Source organism: Eptatretus burgeri, chromosome 5, assembly GCF_056783735.1.
Source record: "Eptatretus burgeri isolate ZD-2024b chromosome 5, Ebu_testis_v1, whole genome shotgun sequence".
Classification (NCBI taxonomy): Eukaryota; Metazoa; Chordata; class Myxini; order Myxiniformes; family Myxinidae; genus Eptatretus; species Eptatretus burgeri.
In genome coordinates, this window is record NC_140965.1 from 22,433,016 (window position 1) to 22,450,617 (window position 17,602).

The window sequence follows — 17,602 nt, forward strand, 5'->3', positions numbered from 1 at the left end:
ACAACCTGGCTAAACATGCATTTAATGGGGGATCTGGGCTAATCCTATATTTAATAACACACTAAGGGCCATTTCCGCAACAATATATATATATATATATATATATATATATATATATATATATATATATATATATATATATATATATATATTGTTGTGGGCCGGGGGTCGGTGGCGAGAACGACCACGAGGTGGAGAAGTTTACGCCGTCTCCCACCGGTCTCCCCAGAATTATAGTCCGTCGCTCCGGATAACTCCGAAGCTGGTGGGTCGATTAATTGACCGTGAAACGCCAATATCTCGACCGCATGGCGTAGGGTTAATTGTCTGGATCCCAATACAGTAATCCCCCGTTTCTCGCGGGGGTTGCGTTCCAAACCTCCCCGCGCTAAGTGAAAATCTGCGATGAATGGACGCCTCCCCAAAAAATCGACTCGTCTGGTCTGGTTGGTTTGGGAGTGATTGGGTTTGAGGTGCCGGAGATCGACTCGTCTGGTCTGGTCGGTTTGGCAGTGATTGGGTTTGAGGTGCCAGAGATCGAAGAGTCTGGTCTGGTCGGTTTGGCAGTGATTGGGTTTGAGGTGCCGGAGATTGACTAGTCTGGTCTGGTCGGTTTTGAGTTGCTGTGTATGAGCAGTGCTCATCCAACGGCGGCAAACCTTTTTCCTTCCTGAAGCATATATCGAGCACCTTTACCTTAACCTTCTCCTGGAGTGTCCCAGGACCTTCCTCTGGCGCTTCGGTTCCTTGCCAAAAGCCTTAGAAGGTGCAGGGCGTTTGGGCCGTATTGTGGGGCTTGGAGAAAAAAACGTAGAAAATATTCGAAGTTCACAAGCGAAACTTTGTCTCGTGCGTTGTGTGACTGGTCGAGCACCAAGCGTTATAATTTATTGCTTAAATCATTTATATTTTATATATTATTACCGCGATGTACCGGGGGAATCCGCAGAAAAAATTAGTTACGTTCCAAGGGAAAACCCGCGATGAACCGGGGGCGCGATAGGTGAATCGCGATGAAGCGGGGGTTGACTGTATACCTAAATAACCACGTAGTCTTGGCTCCCGGGGATTCACGCCCTCGGCACGTCTTTCTTGAACCGGGTCACTCAACCGACTGCGGTGGAGTTGCAATTACCGACTACCAACTCCGGTTCGGTTGCAGCCGAGCGGAAACTGCCAAAGCCGTGCTGGCTAGGATTAACAGATTATCGGGGATGAAACCTGTCTGAACTCAGACCCGGACCATGCTGGACCAAATAAAGAAAGGATGGAAACGAGCTGGGAACATTTCTAATAATTTATTTACAATAAAAGACAAGGAGGCAAGACTTGAAGCGAATATGCAGAGCAGGAATTTACAATGATTCAAAGCATATACTCAATTCTACTTATAGACAGGCCCACACGCAGTCACACACACAGAAAGAAAAGAAACCCCGGAGTTTTTATTGGACCCAACAGCCAATCAGAGAGATGAGCTGGGGTTCAGAGTTCGGATGGGCTCCTGTGGGTCGTCAAAGTTCCCAGCCGCACGTGTTGTACTCGTGGCTCATGGCGGCAGCCGCGTGGAGCAATCGGAGCTCTGGGGCGGAGATCAGGGTCGCGGACGGGACCCACCAAGGCTCCACGAACAGGCTGGTTCACTCACTCTCCAGTGCAACCGTCAACCAACTTGTAACCACTCAAGTACTCCAGATCTCCCAGCGCCAACGACAACGCCAACCCAGTCTGCTCGGGGATATATATCTCCTCCCACACGGGGAGGGGCCTTAGCGAGAATCATCTCGCTGTCCGTCCCTCATTGGCCTACGGCCTCACCCTACCGGGGCGGAGCCGTGGCCCCTGTTCGGAGACCCCATATTCTCCACGTGGCCACGTGGCCTCGCTCACGCAGAGCAAGAGGGTCTGCCCTGAAAGGCCCACCGTACAAAAACTATCGTTTGTGGGGCTCGAGGACCGGAACCGTGAGGCCCCCCTCTCGGCAAGTCAAGGTACGAGCAGCCAGCGGGTGGTGATGGAGCGTGATGGGGAGGTTTGGGATGGCTCTTTGGATGTAAAACCTAACTAAGGCCTAGGTCACATTTGCCACGGCGGCCGTGGGGTCTCCAAAATCTGCGGCCGCAGTATTTCCACGGTCACACAATGTAGCAGTCACATATGTTTATCTTTTTCGGGTAGCCGCATGGCGTATTTTTAAATTGTGGAGACCGAAAACGTGGGGGTGCCGTACGGTCTTTGATTTGATGTCGCAGGGTGACCTTAGGGCGTCGCTGCGGCGGCCATAGAATTTTCAAGGCAGACGCAAGGTGCCCGCAACGCGACCGCAGGGGGACCCTAAGGCGAACGTGCGGCCAGACGGACGGTGATGAGTGGGTATATATACCAGTTCTTTTTTTTGACTGAAATAAAAATATACCAGTGTATATAACTGAATATACTATAATGATAATATACTGTGGTGCCCCCAGAATCGGAACGCCCCATTGTTTGAAGAAATTGGAATCCGAACAATTTTTTCGAGAAAATTTTGCCCTAAAAACCTAATACATTTTAAAAAACCGAACACAACGTCGCGTTCATGTTTGTTCACGTGTCTCCCCCACCTGTTCGCGCCGCATCTTCGCGCTTTGTTCATTCAGTTCATCGGTGGAAGTCCTCGTGAAAGCATCTCTCGTGTGTCGATCGATACTTTAGGCCTCAGTCACATTTGCTCTATGGCGAGGATATGGCGGCCGTACGCCCTCTGGATTAACAGAAACGTGCGGCGGCCGCAGAGAAACTGAGGTGGCCTCAGGGTGGCCCTACGCCGTATGGCTATATTTTACAGGTTGTAAGGTCGCCATGGAATTATAACGCAGAGTTATAACTTTTTTCATTTCTACGTTCGTCGTAGAAATTCGACAAGCCGAAACAAAAGAACTGGTATAAAAAAAAAAAATTAACCCATTCGTTACCGTCCGTCTGGCCACACGTTCGGCTTAGGGCACCACTGCGGCCCCCCTGCGGTCGCCTTGCGGACATCTTGCATCTGCCTTGAAAATTCTATGGTCGCCGCAGGAATGCCCTAATGTCACCGCGCGACATCAAATCAAAGACCGTATGGGACCCCCACATTTTCGGTCTCCACAATTTATAAATACGCCGTGCGGCTCCCCGAAAAATAAAAACATGTGACTGCTACATTGTGTGACCGTGGTAATACTGCGGCCGGTTTATAATTGCTAGTGGCCGTACATTTTGTGGACCCTCCAGCCGCCGAGCCAAATGTGACAGGCCTTACCTCGTGTTTTCACCTTCATTTGTGATGTTTGTTTTTTTAATCATCTTGTGTTTTAATTAATAACAAAAAAAGCAATCCGAACACGTGGTGTGTCGGACAAGGATTGAATTTCACAGCAAAACTAGTTGTAATTTGGAATATCCATGATTACGTCAGCCCGATGCGTTTGATGAAAGTGATTGTGGTTCTGCGGGCATCATGTTTGATGAGCTGCCCTGGGGGCAATGCTCTCGCAGAGTGCGCGAGCGATCGGAACCCAGGCCGGAGCTCGAGCCTGTGTGGACCTTTGGATGTGGTGATTGTACCAGTTTACATACAATACACCGCCACCTAAGGTCATTTACTCATCTTATTTTACCTTAAACATGGGGAATTTCAGTTTAAAGTGTCTTGAAAGTGGGTTTTCTTTGGGTCCACGAACGGATTAATTCACTCCATTATTTCTTATTGGGAAAATATTTTTGGAATCCGAAAAGCCTCCTGGAACGATTAAATTGGGATTCTGGGGGCACCACGGTATAGGCAAACACCCATACTCCGATCTCGAGCGGTAGCGCACGGTGGATGCACGGTCGACGCAGACTGCCACGGAGGCCGTACGTAGGTGTACGGCGAGCGTAGGGGAACCGTGCGTCAACCCTGCCTTGCCCGCAGGTAGTCACACAGACCGCAAGGCCACCGTACGGCGAACGTGGAAATAGTGCAGCCGCCGTAATTTTTTGGGGGTTGGGAAAATTCATTTTTCATTGAGAAGAGCTTACGGCAGCCGCACGAATAACGCAAGCCCACTGTACGCCCTACGTACGGTCGACGTGGAATACATCTACGTCATAGCTTGGCTTGTCTAATTGCTACGGCGAATGTAGAAACGAAAAAAAGTTATAACTCCACGCTATAATTCCACGGCGCCCCTACGGCCTGTAAAATATAGCCAAACGGCGTAGGGCCTCCCTGAGGCCACCTCGGCTTCTCTGCGGCCGTCGCACGTTTCTGTCAATTCAGAGGGCGTACGGCCGCCGTATCCTCGCCGTAGAGCAAATGTGACCTAGGCCTAAAGACGCCACAACGCACACATTTAATCCTCCCGCGAAACAAAAGGACGGGGTCCTGACTACACACGTACTTACCGGCATCACTAACTTTGGGACCTGAATGTTGAGTGTGCATGGTTTCCAGATTCGTAACAATATAATGTTGCGAATCTGGAAACCATGAGCACACGGCATTCAGGTCCTACAGATTGGTTGTATCGGTAAGTGTGTGTTTTGTGGATGGCTTCCCTTCTCTTGTCTAATGGGTATATAGATGTAAATGCGCTGTGAGTTACTTTGATAGGGTTTTTCTTTTATTTATACACCTTCCCCTCCCTCTGACCGGCGCCATTGTCCTTTGTCCGTTCAACCACAAACGTGGGCGGGAACTTGCTCGAGACTCCACCCCTAATGCGAGGGGTGGGCCTCCTTGGCCAATCAGGGATTTCACCACCTCAGATCGGGACTCCGCCCAGAATGAGAGGGGTAGGCTCCTCGGCCAATCAGGGACCTCACGACCTGAGATCGAGAATGGGGAGGGCGGAGACGTCCCCCCCCCCCCGAAACAGGGTGAATAAGTACGCGGGCACTCATCTTGAGGAGGTACATCACATCTCGTGGTACATCACATCTCGAGGTACATCGCATCTCGTGGGACAACACATCTCGTCTTGGCTGGTCTTGGAGGGGGGACTTCTTGTCGTGGTGGTCGCCATTGGGGTCGTCGACCTCGTCCTTGTCCTCGTCCTCCTCCTCCTCCGCGGATCGAGCCTCTTGAAGACCGCACCAGGCGAACAGGTCCAAAATAGATCCTGGTCTTCAGCTCGACCGTCCTCCGAGCTGAAGGCCTAAATAAAGTCTTTAGCCACCACTTCTTTGGGGGTGTGTGTGTGTGTCCGTGGGCCCGCCCGTTAAGTATTAAACTGTTTAAGTGTTTTTGCTTGTATATACGTGCATTATTAGTATTCGGTTTAGTTCTGCCTCTTGCGTGCCCCCCCCTCATTTCCCTGTTGTAATATACCCCATTTGTTCATTGTATCTGCTCGTTCGTGTCCATTCCTTCATTGGCTGAGCGTGCTGTGTGTTGGGAATTAGCTGACCATTGCCGTTGTAATGGGACAATGAGACCGACGGTTCTTGGCGATTAAACCGCTCGGAATCGCACACGGAACGAGCGTGCTAAGCGACTCGTTTCGTACGAGTTCCGCCGAGGGTGAATTTCCCCGCGTGGATACTTAGGTATAAAGAAATTTGGCTATTCACCCTATTCCACGCGGGTGACCTGTTGGTGATCTTCGGTCCAGTCAGGACCCGTCGGCTCTGGGCTTCTCCGGAGTGACGACCTAAATTCCAGGCGATCGGTCGAGCCGACGCTGCAGCACCATCTCGCGGTCGTGCTCGCGGCCGACGTCCAGCCCCGCAACAATATATGTGTGTGTGTATGTGTGTGTGTGTATATATATATATATATATATATATATATATATATATATATATATATATATATATATATATATATATATATATATATATATATATATATATATATATATATATATATATATATATATATATATATATATATATATATATATATATATATATATATATACACACATATGTATACCTATGCTTTCGTGAACCATGATTTATTATTTATATGTACTTTCCCATCTCCATGACCAACAGAAACCTTCATTTATTTATTTATATGCACTTGGCATCCATCCCCGACATTCATGGATTTTTCGCACGTCGTGAAATCCCTGGAACCTATCACCCCATTTTCCATTGAACCAATGCCCCCCACATTTGCGGTTTCAACATTCGCTGGGTTTTCCTGGAATGTATCCCCTGCAAATGTTGAGGTCCTGGTTACACACACACACACACACACACACACACACACACACACACACACACACACACACACACACACACACACACACACACACACACACACACACACACACGAGCAATACCACCCGTCTCTTAGCTGACGGGAATACTAAGGGGGAAGAAAAAGAGGGGAAGAGATGGAGGGGTTTGGGGGGGGGGGAGAGAGAGAGAGAGAGAGAGAGAGAGAGAGAGAGAGAGAAGAGAGAGAGAGAGAGAGAGAGAGAGAGAGAGAGAGAGAGAGAGAGAGAGAGAGAGAGAGAGAGAGAGAGAGAGAGAGAGAGAGAGAGAGAGAGAGAGAAGAGAGAGAGAGAGAGAGAGAGAGAGAGAGAGAGAGAGAGAGAGAGAGAAGAATGAGGAGGTGGAGAGGTGGAGGAGAGAGGAGAAAAAGGCAGCTTGAGGTGAGGTGAGGGGAAGGGAAGGCAGATGTGTGGTGGAGCGTTAATTACAATTGTTTATGTCTCATCAAAATGATTCTGCATAGAATAACAATGAAGATAGAACCACAATAATGTCTGAAATCCATTTTCTACCGGTCATACTATAAACGCTGCCTGGAGACAAACACGTTCAGAGCTAAACACCGCTCGGACACATCCGGAAATAAACACCATCCGGAGACAAACACCGCCCGCACATTAACATTGCCCGAACACGTGTAGAGACAATCACCGTCCGGAGATAAACACCATCCAGAGTTAACTACCATCTGGAGATGACCACCATCCAGAGTATCAAATAATGTGTGATTGCAACTCTGGATGTTTATAAGCATTACAGCTGAAATGAGATAACCTCTAGAATCTCTTCAGGTGAGCCAAATTTCAAAATTTAAACTGTGGGATTGACCTCAGTAGCAGTTTTGAATGCTGTGTTCCTTTGACCAATTTGGTTCCTTTGAACCAAATGTTCCTTTGACCAATTTGGATTTTGTTTTATTATATTCCAGATGTCTCCGGATGGTGTTTATTTTTCAAGTTACTTTTATGGTTTGGCAAGCGATTCGTGATTGGTTCTCAGGAACATCACTAGGAGATGACCAGAGTGTCAAAAAACATCTGAATTAGACACATGAACACTTTTTCAGCAGTTGGAATTGCTGCTGAGATCGATGAAGAAGTTATAATTTTGAAATTCGACTCATGTGAAGAGATTCGAGAGGTTATCGCATTTGCAAAAATGAAAGAAAGCCATAAGCACTGGCGTCTCCAGGTGTTTATAAGAATTGCCATGTATCCAGCAATTTGTAGTTACGATGATAATACATTCGATGATATGAGTGAGGAAAGTGGAAAAAAAAACAAACGAATTTGAGCACTTCATCGTTGAGAAACTGTTGCGACCTGTTCAATATCAAGGAATTGTTGAGCAGGCTGAAAAAAAATGGCGAATTAAGACCCCAGCAAGCTGCCAGAAGGCTGACTCAGGGGCTGACCAAGGATGACACCTTGATAGAGGTTAATTAAATAAGGCTGTGAATTATCTTCAGAAGGGGTGTTTAAATTAATCGAAACATCCAATTTTAATTCGTGCACTCTCATGGAGTTCTGTTGGTGTGCATGCAAAGTTTGAAGCTTTTTTTTTTGATGTGGTCGATTATGGAGTTTTGGAGGGGACACACACACTGACTGACACACTGAACTTGGAATTTGTTCAGGGTGCCGGCGATAGCTCGCCTACTCTTTGCAAAGGACACCATGGGATCTTTGACCTCCACCAACTAATGCCAGTAGATGTGACACTTCCATCCATCCACTGGGACCATACTCTGTGCAGAGCGTTGGTGCTGCCTAAGCAGTCTCCTTGGCTATTGGGCACAATCCTGGACGGGTCGCCACTCCGACACAGGATACCAGCATGCTGGCACTCATTTTGCCGACCTCGGAAGGATGACAGGCAGAGTCAACCCCACCTGGTATTAATTCAACAGCCGAGTGGGATTTGAACTCAGGATACTCGGATCCTAAGCCCACCACCCTAACCATTAAGCCAACACCAGGCATATGTGACACTTGTTTAACGTTAATCCAAGGGACGACACACACATTGATGAATCATTGCGCATGAAACACTGGAATGACAGTTCATAGCCGGGCCGGGATTAAAACCCTGGTTAGACAGCTAAGCATGTGTGCCATCCTTCCTTCCAGCCCTGTGATTAATATGGTACCATTTTCAACTTTGTGCGATCAGCGATGCTGGACACAGACATTGGATCCTATTATATAGATTCTCATGACGTCTCATCTCTTCTTTTTTCATTTCTTTTTTTTCTCCATTTATTATTCTCAATCCCCCACTTTCCTTCCCTATTTATTCTCTTCTTTAGTTGGGTAGTATGGAAGTGGCTCAACCGAACTGCTTTTCAAAACGGCCAGTATATTCAAAATTGTACACAAATATAATGAAAGTCCATTTTGCACTGAACTCCAGAAAAAAGTAATTTTAAAGTGTGTGTGTGTGTGTGTGTGTGTGTGTGTGTGTGTGTGTGTGTGTGTGTGTGTGTGTGTGTGTGTGTGTGTGTGTGTGTGTGTGTGTGTGTGTTTGTCAGTCAGTCAGTCAGTCAGTCAGTCATCGGTTGTTATTTCTATATGTGGGCTTCAAAAGGTGGAACGTAGTCTTCCCAGGTCTCGATATATCCACCTCCATCTCAGTAAGGGATTATGACTCATGTACCAATTTGTGAAGTTTTCTTGTTCTCAAAGTTTTGTTTCAAGGACTTTTTTCAGGATCGTCATCAAGCACCAAACAGCTTCCACCTGCACTTCATAAATAGTAATATTCCCGGGGATGGTTTTTATCTCACCTAGACTTTAGTTCGGTGAGCTTATGCGATCGAGCAGTGTCCATAGGTGAGTGAGTGAATGAGTCAGTCAGTCAATCCATAAACACTTCAGTTATCATCGCTTGAACCAAATACAATTTTGATGAAACTTGGCCACAAGCTTCATATCTGATGCCTAACGAAGGTATATTGACTGCATCAAAATCTACACTCATTAAGGGGATTTATGGGGGTGTTTGATCCCCCCCCCCAAAAAAAAAAATTAATAGGTATTTGCTCTCATCTCCAAAACTACACACACAACATTGATGAAACTTCACCACAACTTTCATCATCCGGAATGTACCAAAGTGTATCGACCGTATCAAAATCAGCACTCATTAAGGGGAGGCGGGGGATTGAACTCCCTCAAAATAGGCATTTGCTCTCTTCTCCGAAGCTCAACACACAATTTCAATGAAACTTGACCACAACATTCATCACCCGTGATGCACCAAATATATATCGACGGCATCAAAATCTGCGCTCATTCAAGGGGTCTACCGGGGGTAGGTGTGGGGGGGGTGGAGGTTTGGCCCCCCAAAATATGTATTTCCTGTCTCCTCCAAAACTACACACACAATTTAAATGAAACTTGACCACAACATTCATCACCTGTGATGCACCAAAGCGTATCAGCCAAATCAATATCTGTGCTCATTAAAGGGGTCTACGGGTTTTTTTTGACCCCCCCCCCCCAAAGTAGGTATTTGCTCCCTTCTCCAAAACTACACGCTCAATTTTGATGAAACTTGACTACAACCTTCATCATGTGTGCATGTGTGTTGTACCAAAGTATATCGACCGCATCAAAATATGCATTCATTAATGGGGCTTACAGTGAGCGGTCGGGGGGGGGGGCGAAGTTGACCCGCCAAAATAGGTATTTGTTCCCTTCTTCGAAACTACAGACACAATTTCGATGAATATTGACGACAACATTCTTCAACTGTGATGTACCAAAGTATATTGATGCATAAAATCTGCGCTCATTGCGGGAGTCTGGGGCAGGGGGGAGGGTGGTTTTTGACCCCCCCCCCAAAATAGGTATTTGTTCTCTCCTCCGAAACTACACACACAATTTTAATGAAACTTGACCACAACATTCTTCGCCCGCGATGTACGAAACTATATCGACCACTTAAAATCTGCGTTCATTAAGGAGGTCTACGGGTTTTTTTTGACCCCCTCCCCCAAAGTAGGTATTTGCTCCCTTCTCCAAAACCACACGCTCAATTTTGATGAAACTTGACCACAACCTTCATCATGTGTGCATGTGTGTTGTACCAAAGTATATCGACCGCATCAAAATATGCATTCATTAATGGGGCTTACAGTGAGGGGTCAGGGGGGGGGGCGAAGTTGACCCGACAAAATAGGTATTTGTTCCCTTCTCCGAAACTACAGACACAATTTCGATGAATATTGACGACAACATTCTTCAACTGTGATGTACCAAAGTATATTGATGCATAAAATCTGCGCTCATTGCGGGAGTTTGGGGCAGGGGGGAGGGTGGTTTCTGACCCCCCCCAAAATAGCTATTTGCTCTCGTCTCTGAACTACACACATAATTTCAATGAAACTTGACCACAACCTTCATCACCCAAGTTTGTTCACAGCATTAAAAAATTCAGGGTCTGAGGAGGTCTAATTATCACTGGCATAATTTCAGTGCTCTTCAGCTTCCAAGATCTTTTCATTTCACTTTTGAGGTCTTGGATTTAGTCATTTTCTTGATTTCTGCGTTGTTAAAGGCCCGGTCACACCTTGACGTTTTAGCCAACGTATGCCGATTTTTGATTTTTTTTTTCTAAAACGCTGGCACACGTTGAATACGTTATGGGTAAGTTTTGATAACATTGAGAGCACGCTGAAAAACTGCCATACGTCGCTGTACGCTGACTTTAAACGTTGTACTTTTTGGTTGTCCTCAAATTTTTTCATGCTTGAAATTTCACGACGTATGCCGGCGTATGACTCACACGTTCCGCTACGCTGGCCACAAGTTGTATGCACGGTCTGCGATCGTTGACAGACGTCAACACAAGCTACTTGTAAGTTAATCATAAGTTGAGACACGCCGAGGTAATGTTTAGCGTACCCGAAACTTATTTCTAACCTATGATTAACGTGTTGTTGGCACGTTGCGCGATCGTTGCCACACATCGACAGACGTTACTTTTAAGTTGCTCATAGGCTGAAAGACGTCGGTATAATGGATCGTCCTTGCGTCAGCGTCTACGGCCACGGCCAGGACACTTATTTGCAGCATTCTTCAAACTTTTCTTCGGCATGACGAGGATGTTCACACTTCGATGTCTAGCTTGGCTATGATTCAAATTGTTCATCGGCAGCGTCTATTTAAAATAGTCGAGTTTGAGCGTTTTAACACGTTCAGAAGAAACGCTTCAAATTTCAAAACCCTAGCGTCAAAAAACAAAGGCGAGTGACAGCAATTTAAATCGTTCATTGTAAACAATGAAAATAGCTGAGTGGTACCGTTTAAAAGTCGTTGAGTGTAAAAAAAATCGAATTGTTGAGCGCAAGCGTCTACTTTCAATAGTGGGGTTTGAGCGATTTAGCACGTTCAATAGAAACGATTAAAATTTCCGAGCGCCAGCGTCAAAAAACAAAGGCGAGTGACAGCAATTTAAATCGTTCATTGTAAACAATGAAAATAGCTGAGTGGTACCGTTTAAAAGTCGTTGAGTGTAAAAAAAAATCCAATTGTTGAGCGCAAGCATCTACTTTCAATAGTGGAGATGCAGCCATTTAAATCGTTGAGTGGCAGCCTATGAATAGCAAACCCTACGTCACCGGCAAAGATAAACTGCCGCACGATATGGATAAGTTAGGCTATCGTTGGGCATAGTTTGTGAACGCTGGCTTCACGATAATTATTCGTTGTTATATCGTATCTATAAGTAATCAAAGCGCTCTATGCACATTATTAGTTCATTGTGCATTTGTCCAACCTGTTATGAATAGACCTAAATCGTAATAACAAGCTATAGCTCATTGTTGAAAAAGCCCGATAAAAAATTAGCCGCGAAGAACTTCGAACAATGGTGAAAAGATGTCTCCTACCCGTGGACACGCGGACGCAAGGAGGATCCATCATAACCCACACCCTCCCCCTCACACTCACCTACTACTGCCAACATGAACAAACGACTACTAATACTAATACTGATACTGATACTGTTACTGCTGACATGGACATCGACTCAAAAAGGACTCGAAAACACTGTTGGATTCCCCTTTTATGAGCAGCATTTTTATATACCAATTCCCAAAACCGCTGGGAACACGTCTTTATATGGCAGTTGTAAGCTAGAAACACGTTCATTTATTTTTTTTTGTCGATTTGTGTATTCAGTTGTTCTCACATCAAGTTTTTTTTTTGACATCCCAATAGGTGGTTGCTCGTGTTTTCTGTTTCCACCTTGCAGAATATATACTTGTCCTATTGACTCAGTCCTGCCATTTTCTGAAAGCCATTTGTGTAGTGTCCTTGGTTTTGGGCATTTATAATAATTTGTTCTCCATCCCAGTTAAGCTGACCTCTTCTTAGTCATTCCAATGAGCCTTCTGTCTATGGCCAATCTGTCAAACTCTTTTTCTGCCTTCCTACTCTTTTATCGTTTTCCCAGTTGTCAGTGTATATCTATTGATACGGTATTTCGCTTTATATATTTTTTTAATCTGTTTTTTTTTTGCGATTGTTGCGGCTGTATTCGTTGCTGTTGAGGTTTCATTTGTGACCTCCTCGATTCACACCTATCTTTTGAAATTATATGAAAGGTGGGTTAGGGATACCTTCTCTAGCTTGCTGTCTTCTTGTTTGTATTCAAAATGGATTCGGTAGTTTGTTGAACTTTTCACGTTCTCAGCCAACCATACAGATGTCACTCTTTGCACTTTGTTGAGTTCCATCAGGCTGCTACTTCCTCTTCGTCTCGGCAGGTACATTCTCTGAATGCACTGATTTTTGAAGAACACTTTGTGGATGGTGACGAGTTTCCTTGTTTTAGATATCTAGTTTATTGATTTCCGCTTGTGGCCTGTTTATTATTGCGCAGCTGTGTTGGAATACTGGTATTACGAGTTGGTTAATGACTTTGATTTTGTTTCTTTGGGAGAGGTTTGTTTTCAGGATCAGCCTCGTTCTACCTGGTACTCTTTGGTAATTATTTGCCCATTTTTTGTGACATATTTGGTGGAACCTCTTGTACTCCGAGGTATTTGTATGATTCTTCATTTTCTAGTCCTTGTATTGTTGCATTGGTCAATTTTTATGTTGTCCGTTTTGTTGCTTTCCCTCATGCGAATGTGCACTTAGAACACATATCCATGCCAAATTCCATTTGAATGTCGCCAAAGTACCATCTCACTCATTTCATTTACACCCAAGGAAATTAGATGCAGATGGAGGCCATTCAGCCCATGATGCCTGATGAACTTATCCAGAGTTGTTCTGCCAATTTTTCGTCGTTTGGTCCAAAGAGTTTAATAGTAGATGTCACCTTCCCTGTCTCTTTGGGCGATGTTATTGGGTGCATACATGTCCTTGCTCATCATTGAGGTTGCTCAGTGGGTCCAGAGCCAGGCAAAACAAGAGGGGAGAAAGGCTGTTCCCTTGTAAGATCCCACGATGCATCTTCACCCCTGGTATTTCGATCTTTTCTTCCAAGTGATGTAATATCAATGTGGTTTTCTTGTGTTCCATTGCTTTTTCAGTTTGATTATTTGGGGATTGATCTTGTACACCTGCATGAATTTTATTATTCATGAATGTGGACACTATCAAAAGGTTTTATTTTAAAAAATCTAGTCAAACTCTGGACAATTTAATTCTTCTCATTTTAGTTATTGAGTATGGCCTTGTTTCGTAGTTGGTGGTTTATTATTCCATAGCATCCTCTCTTACATCCCCTCCATTCTGCCTCTCGGGGTCCTTTTGTGTTCGGTAGTGGTCCATCATTTCTGTGGTTATCCCTATTAGAAGTTTGTATTTTGTTGATAGAGAAGTTATTGGTCAGTATTTGTGAAGTAGTTGGGTTTCTCAAATTTTGGGATGAGATATGTCCAATACCTTTACCTCTTGGATAAGTTCATTCCTTTTGGATTACCTCCTTTACCTCAACCCAACCTTCCATCCATTCATCCATTGGGACCATACTCTGTGCAGAGTGTTGGTGCTTTCTAAGCAGTCACTTTGGCTATTGGACACAATCCTGGATGGGTCGCCACTCCGACACAGGACACCAGCAAACTGGCGTTCATTTTGCTGACCTCGGAAAGATGGCAGGCAGAGTCAACCCCACCTGGTATTAATTCAACAGCAGAGTGGGATTTGAACTCAGGATCCTAGGATCCAAAGTCCACCACCCTAACCATTAAGCCAACACCAGGCATACACAACCTTCACCCATAATTTACCAAATTTTGTTCAGGACATTCGAAAAGTTGGGGTCTAATCGGGTGTAAGGGAGGGTTTCCCCCCAAAATATGTATTTGCTTTCTTCTCAAAAACTACACACACAATTCCGATGAAACTTGACTACAACCTTCATCACCCGTGATGTACCAAAGATTGTTCACACTATTAAAATAATTGTGGTCTTAGGGGGTCAACTGGGGTGTGGGGGTTGCCCCCCAAAAGGTATTTGCTTTGTTCTTAGAAACTACATACACAATTCTGATGAAACTTCAACACAACCTTCCATCCATCCATCCATTGGGACCATACTCTGTGCAGAGCGTTAGTGCTGCCTAAGCAGTCTCCTTGGCTATTGGACACAATCCTGGATGGGTCGCCACTCCAACACAGGATACCAGCAAACTGGCGTTCATTTTGCTGACCTCGGAAAGATGTCAGGCAGAGTCAACCCCACCTGGTATTAATTCAACAGCAGAGTGGGATTTGAACTCAGGATCCGAGGATCCAAAGCCCACCACCCTAACCATTAAGCCAACACGAGGCATACACAACCTTCATCACCCACAATTTACCAAAGTTTGTTCAGGACATTAAGAAAAAATCGAGCTTTCAGGCAGTTTACGGTGGGGGGGGGGTTGCCCCCCAAAATAGGTATTTGCTTTCTTCTCAGAAACTACACACACAATTCCGATGAAATGACTGCAACCTTCATCACCGGTTATGGACCAAAGTTTGTTCATTACATTCGAAAAATCAGGGTCTGAGGGATGTAAAGGGGGGGGGGGGTTGTCCCCCAAAATATGTATTTTCTTTCTTCTCCGAAACCACACACACACAATTTATGTGGAATTTGACCACAACCTTTATCGCCCGTGATGTACCAAAGTTTTTTCACGGCATGAAAAAAAAAATCCATAGGTATTAACTTTCTTCGCCGTTAGATATTTTGTGGGTCATCCATGCCTACTTGTGCTTCCATGGTTATCTTATCCAGCCACGACCAGGTGAGCATTCACGGGTATTGCCCCTATGTTCACACACGAGATAGGGTTCCGTCATGTGTTATTTGCATTTCATACCCACTTCTTTCTCCGTTTCCACAATTATTTCCATTACCATACGTCGTGAAAAATACGATCGTAACGGTTTGTATAAAGAAAAAGTAAACTTGTCTAATGATTATTAATCACACTTAGCGGGTAAGACGAGTGTGTGAATATTGCAATGATCAAGTCTGTATTATTTTTCAGCAGAATAACTGAACAACGAGGGCAACTAGAATCATCAACGTTGGCACAGAGCTTCATTTGCAAATGACTCAAACGAATTCAAATTTGAGAACAAAAGGAACTAGAATGGCACTCGGGAGAGCGCATACCTCCATTGGCTGAACAGTTTATGTTTTGTATCCCACTGATAGGTCGGATCTGGATACGGACCTGAGCCAAAATCAAATATCGGCTTGTTCTCATCACCACCTATTTTTGTCATAACTAGTCCACAATGTTTTGAGATATCATGTTATATCTTGTTTTTAGCCCTACAATTCAATGGTGAAGAATCACGTAAAAACTCTCGTATATGGATCCAGATTTGGATCTTCACCAAAATTGAAGCAATTCATCCTTGTCACACTACCATCCTGCACACCAAGTTTCTGGTGTACAGTCCATAACTTTTTGAATCTGTCCATAACTTTTTGACATATCCTCCTCACAAACAAACAAACAGACAAACATGGGTGAATACATAACCTCCATCCACCTTATGTGACGGAGGTAAATGTATCATGTGCATCTGAAGCTTGGGAAAATAAAAAGCAACACCTAAAGGAAATTGGAAATGCCCCCAATGATATTTGAAAAATTAAAAAAATAAATGATAAAAAAATGCCAAACTCAAAAATCCCTGTTCTGGATGGAATTCCAAACTTCTGGCTTTCATCAGAATTGTGCATGTAGTTTCTGAGAACAAAGCAAATATCTCTTTTGGGGGCAACCCCCCCCCCCACCCCACCCAAGTTCACCCCTTAGACCACAATTGTTTTAATGGTGTGAACAATCTTTAGTACATCACGGGTGATGAAGGTTGTAGTCAAGTTTCATCCGCATTGTGTGTGTAGTTTTTGAGAAGAAAGCAAATACATATTTTGGGGGGCAACCCCTCCTTCCACCCGATTAGACCCCAACTTTTCTAATGTCATGAACAAACTTTGGTACATCCTGGGTGATGAAGGTTGTGGTCAAGTTTCATAGAAATTGTGTGTGTGGTTTTGTAGAAGAAAGCAAATACATATTTTGAGGGTTACCTTCCCCCCCCCCCCGAGACCCCCTTAGACCACGACGTTTTTAAAATTTTCATTTTTAATGCTATGAACAAACTTTGGTACGTACGGCACGGTGATGAACGTTTTGGTAAAGTTTCATCAAAACTGAATGCGTAGTTTGAGAGAAGAAGTTGCAAGTATTTGTGGACAGACTGACTAACGGACGGACGACACGCCATCCTGGAGCTACATTCCAGGTGAGCTAAACATGAAATGCTCATGTGTTGATATCATATACTATGATGGTTGTCAAGCGAGCAATCAGAAAGTGCCACACATGCAGAAGGAGTATAAAAGTATCCGTGGTGATATCGTTGTAGTGTGGTGAATACAATAATTCCTGGGAAGGGTTAAGTTTGGTACTGGTACTTGGTTAGGATTTAGTGGTATTATATAAGTGATTAGATACTTCATTAATTGTCGATTGATTTCATCATGTGGGTGAAAATTGTACTTTAATTGAAAGTCATGTTTTTTTTCCAATTGCATTATATCCACCAAACCAGTGGCTTTTATTGGAGACAGTAAATAAGTAAAACCTGTCAAAATATGCCACGGACATAAGACAGCAGGAATAATATTGATATTTGTTGGTTTAACCCGAATTCATAACTGACTTGCAGATTTCTGTCCCAACTTGAAGAAGCAGAGAGGCTTGGCTGCCATTAAATACCTGCTGTTCAAGAAGTACAGAGAAGTATGTACATGCATTTAACCTGTGTCAAAACAATCTTTTTGTGATGGTTAGGTGGGTTAATACTTGTATACTTATTGTATATTATATATGTGTAATGTTTTT

At 44.4% G+C, this 17,602-nt stretch overlaps 1 protein-coding gene across 4 annotated transcripts in view; it reads left to right on the forward strand.

Annotated features, from left to right (window-relative positions):
• Positions 1 to 17,602, forward strand: part of EXD3 (exonuclease 3'-5' domain containing 3) — a 182,462-nt gene that overhangs the window by 44,876 nt on the left and 119,984 nt on the right. For all 4 annotated transcript variants that reach the window (XM_085881039.1, XM_085881040.1, XM_085881041.1 and 1 more), the window contains one exon: positions 17,427 to 17,500. In XM_085881039.1, coding sequence (XP_085737165.1) covers positions 17,427 to 17,500 — 74 coding nt within the window. The remainder of the gene's footprint in view (positions 1 to 17,426; positions 17,501 to 17,602) is intronic.